This window comes from Daktulosphaira vitifoliae, unplaced genomic scaffold, assembly GCF_025091365.1.
Source record: "Daktulosphaira vitifoliae isolate Bord-2020 unplaced genomic scaffold, ASM2509136v1 Scaffold_1, whole genome shotgun sequence".
Taxonomy (NCBI): Eukaryota; Metazoa; Arthropoda; class Insecta; order Hemiptera; family Phylloxeridae; genus Daktulosphaira; species Daktulosphaira vitifoliae.
This window is the reverse complement of record NW_026099572.1, coordinates 54,522,541-54,527,306: the sequence shown is the minus strand read 5'-3', so window position 1 is coordinate 54,527,306 and position 4,766 is coordinate 54,522,541. Positions and strand designations below refer to the sequence as shown.

The 4,766-nt window shown below is 29.8% G+C and overlaps 2 protein-coding genes across 13 annotated transcripts in view; one reads left to right on the top strand and one right to left on the bottom strand.

Moving 5' to 3' along the window:
• LOC126894920 (uncharacterized) overlaps nt 1-4,766 on the bottom strand; it is a 383,474-nt gene that overhangs the window by 22,436 nt on the left and 356,272 nt on the right. The window lies entirely within an intron of this gene.
• Nucleotides 1,363-1,876, top strand: LOC126894935 (uncharacterized). Its single transcript, XM_050666314.1, has one exon. It carries the CDS (start codon nt 1,469-1,471, stop codon nt 1,853-1,855), a length of 387 nt encoding a protein of 128 aa, XP_050522271.1. The 5' UTR covers nt 1,363-1,468; the 3' UTR covers nt 1,856-1,876.

The following is a 4,766-nucleotide window of genomic DNA, read 5'->3' as shown; positions in this document are numbered from 1 at the left end:
CTTTTTTTAAAATGTTCGTTGAAGTTCAAGGATGGTTTTTACGGCGAGAAAAATTAGAATTATTGCTGGAAAAACCCAAGAGTGTTTACTTAGTTAGTGTTTGTTTAGTTCGTGATTAGTGAAAAAATAATTTATATTTGATATGCCTCCTATAAGACGAAGCAATTTAGGTAGAAGAACAAGAAATGCTACAAACCAAGCTAAATACCGATCTAATCGTACTGCACAAGAACGTGATGACGGAAATGAACGTGAAAGAATTCGGATATCACAAACGCGTGAAGCGCGAGCGCGACTAATAATTATTCAACTAATAATCGCGCAAGTTTGAATCGAGCTGCTTTCAGTTACGATGTGTCAATTGACTACAGTAACTACCAATGTGTTGTTATTGGTTCTATGAACTCGGTTTGCTCACATTGTAAGGCATTAAAATACAAAAACGAAGCCAATGGATTGTGTTGCGCAAATGGTAAAGTGAAATTGATACCATTGGATCCACCACCAGATCCATTGTACTCATTGGTTTCAGGAATAGGAACAGATTCTATACAATTTTTGACACATATCCAACAATATAACAATTGCTTTCAAATGACTTCATTTGGGGCAACAAATGTAGTTCGGGAAAATTTTATGCCAACTTTTAAGGTATGTATTATAGCAGTTACTCATAATTATTTTAGCGAACAAAATTTTCTGTCACCAAAGTTAAGATGTGTCACTAATCTTCAATTTCTTAATCACTTATATATCACTTAGTCATCATATTATATGGTGATTCAGTTTCAGTGACACTTTTATTATATTTTATATTTGATAGATATTAGTTAAAACTAAATATATACTTTTTAAGATCAAATATTATTTAAGTTTGATCACTGACAATCCATTAATTTATACCACACCATAATATTTTTTTTTTATTTACAGATACAAGGGCAAATATATCACAGAGCAGGTTCACTGTTACCAGTGTCAGATAGCGACAACAAATTCCTGCAAATTTATTTTATGGGCAATTCACCACAAGAAATTGATCTGCGTTGTGCACATAACAATTTAGTAAAGAGGTCTATTGTAGAACAATTACAAACTTTATTTCATCAACACAATCAATTGATTATATTGTTTAAAACTGCCCTGGATCTGATGCCATCCGATAATCACAAAATTGTAATCAGAGCTGATAAAACACCTGCAGTTCAACATACAAGACGTTTTAATGCACCAACTATTGATGAAGTTGCTATCGTTGTAGTTGGAGAAAACTTGGAATCCCGTGATATTGTTTTACATCGTCGGAATGATCAATTACAACGTATAAAGGAAACACACCGCTCATATAAACATTATGGCTACTAATCAAGATGATGTAGTCAACTATCCACCGGAATTTTTAAACTCGCTGGATTTGCCAGGATTGCCACCTCACAATCTTCAATTAAAGGTTGGATCGGTGGTTATAATGTTGCGAAATATCAACCAACCGCGTCTTTGCAACGGTACACGGTTAGCGATAAAAAAATTACTAAACAATGTGATAGAAGCAACTATACTCAAAGGAAAGTATAAAGGAGAAGATGTTCTCATACCGCGCATCCCAATGATTCCGACTGATGTGCCATTTGAGTTTAAACGACTACAGTTTCCAGTGCGGCTTGCTTTTGCTATGACTATAAACAAGTCCCAGGGGCAATCATTAAGTGTTTGTGGTATTAATCTAGAAAACCCATGTTTCTTACATGGTCAATTGTATGTTGCCTGTTCCCGTGTTGGAAAACCATCAGATTTGTTTATCTATGCGCCAGGTAATCAAACAAAAAACATCGTATACCACAAAGCACTACAATGATAATAATAATAATTATAATTCACATGATTAACAATAAAGCGATTACTTACTTTTAAATCCTTATATATGTTTTATTTAATTATTTTTTATTCACAACGCCCTATCACCAGGGTGACGGTTCTGTTCAGGAGAATTTTTTTAAATACGTAGGCAAAAAAACTGCCACATTACAAATCTTTTTGACAGGACGAAGTCTGTCGGGTCAGCTAGTTCTAAATATTTATAAAATAAAATGGGTTCATGACATGAGAAAAAAAACTATTCAAATTTCAAAATTTTATACGAAACGTTATATAAAAAATTTTATAAAATCCATCCAAGAAAATTAAAATACAGGTTGATAAATTTCATCTCTGTTTATTAAAATAGCTTCAAAACTTTAATCGTAAGTCTAATATTTATACATATTTTTCATTTGAATTTAAAACAAACGCCATTGTCAAAATTATGACCGTTTCCGGTGCGTTGAGGACACAGAATGTAGAATGTGATCCGTATTTATTGGGACGATTTTTCACTATATGCAAAAAAAACCAAGGACAGTGGGGATGTGGCATAGTTGGGTCAAGTATAATGATATCTGACAGTGATTAAAATCACCATCATAATAAAAGCTTCGATGCATATATTGAGATAGTGTTTAATTTTAAAAAGTTGGTGGATTATTCCAAAAGCTACATAGATTTAACTAAATTTGGTAAAACAAGAATAGATACTTGTTTGAGTGAAGCTTTTAGAAAAAATATCGAAAAACATAATGTTACAGTTAAAAATAATAGATACATATTAAACAGTATGATAGATTCAATGTGTTTTTTAACTCAGCAAGAAATGGCATTTAGAGGCCACGACGAGTCAGGTTCATCTGTTAATAGTGGTAATTATGTTGAACTTATTTATTTGATGGCCCAGCGCGATGAGTTGTTAAAAACCCACCTTGAAACATCCACTATATTTACTGGTTTATCTGGGGACATTCAAAATTACTTAATTCAATCAATTTCAAATGTTCTTCTCAAACAAATTGCAAATGAAATACATGATACTCCGTTTGTTGCAATAATTATAGATGAGACAACCGATGTTGTTTCTAAGTCACAGTTATCAACAGTTTTGCGTTATGTTAATACCGTTAATGGAAACGAAGTTGATTTTTGGAATTTACTGACGTTAGTGAAGATCGATCCGCGAAAGCATTATCAGAGCATGTATTTCGTTTTATTTTAAAGTATGCATGTGAAGAAAAATTAATAGCCCAAACATATGATGGCGCAGCTCTTATGTCCGGGTAACATAATGGTTTGCAATCATTAGTGCGTTCGAGATATGAAAATGCTATTTTTGTACATTGCTATGCACATAAACTAAAACTTGTCTTAAAACAGTCAGTTGAGCATATTAAAGATTGTAAAATATTTTTTTCAACCCTTTCTGGTTTATCGACTTTATTTTCAAAATCTACCAAACGAGTACATGCACTTGATAATGTAGTTAAAAAACGTTTTCCATCAGTAGCTCCAACAAGATGGAATTACAATAGTCGTCTTATTGAAATGATGGTTGAACATAAACTAGATGTTATAAATTTAATGGAATCAATCATAGAGAATGCCCAAAATTGGGATTCGGAAACATTGTCTTCTGCTAAAGGGTATGTAGAAATTCTTCAAAGTTTTGATTTAAATTTTTTCCTTAAGTTATTTTCAATCATTTTACCGCAACCAACAATTATTTTTGAAATCGTACAAAAAAAATTTTTTGATATTTCTTATTGCTCAAAAAAGATAGACGATTTCATTGTTTACTTAAATACTGTCAGGTCAAGTCATAATTATTTTAATAGTATTTGTTACAAACTTAGGTGTTAAGTTATAATATTGTAAGAAATGTATGTTTTGTTTTTTTTTGTTAAATAGCTTTTAATTTCAAATAAAGTTCTTCATATGCAATTAATTTTGATTAACGAGTTTCTTTTTATATACCTATGTCCTCAAAGTCATCAAAAAACATATACTATAGTAATTTAAAAAATTATTATGCAGCAAAAATTAAACGAATTTTTAAAAATAGAAATGTAATAAACACAAAATAATAAATCACTTCTTAAAAGAAAAAAATGTATCTAATGACGCCTCCTGGAATAAATTCTGGATCCACCCCTGTTCCGGTTTAGGGTACAAGATATAAAATTTTTTTCTATTTAAAATCATTCAATTTAAGTACGATAATTGTTCAAAAATCCTAAACTAATTTCAATTATATGATCTACTATAGTAATTACATTACTTTTAGCTTCGATGCGAAACTGAGAAAGTATTAATTTTATTATGTATTATATCTTAAAAAAGAAACAACCCTTTTGTCTTAACTTAAAGTCATAAAGTCAATTTTTTTTTACTTAAAGTTGCAATAACTCTTTCAAAAATAAACAAATAAATATTTTTTTTTTTTACAGATGCATGATGTCTATACCTATTATATTTTTTAAATCGAATCATTTCCCTATATACAGTAAGGGTTCAAATCTAAAAAATGCATGTAGAAAATAGAACTTTATTAACTTAATTTTTTTAAGTTTTCTGGAAATACTGACAGTTTTATGTATATATCTTAAATTAAAGCTAATATAATATAATTTATTTTGGAAAAAAAAATTACGGTCATTATTTTGTCTTCATGGTAAACATAGTTACCAAATGCTATTGTTGTGTAAAAATTCTTGATTTTATTTTTACATATTTAACTTTAAAATGCTAAAACATATTGAAAAGTGTATGGATCAACACAATTTTTTATGAGAAATAATATTTATATCTCTTTTTCATTCAAAAAACTTTATCTTAATCAAGATTTAAATAAGGAAATAGGAGATCATGTAACTTTTGGTTTTAATCCACCAATTTTTTAAAAT

Excerpts from the sequence above, each read along its gene's own strand:
- LOC126894935 (XM_050666314.1), top strand. The coding sequence starts at position 1,469 with ATGTTGCGAAATATCAACCAACCGCGTCTTTGCAACGGTACACGGTTA.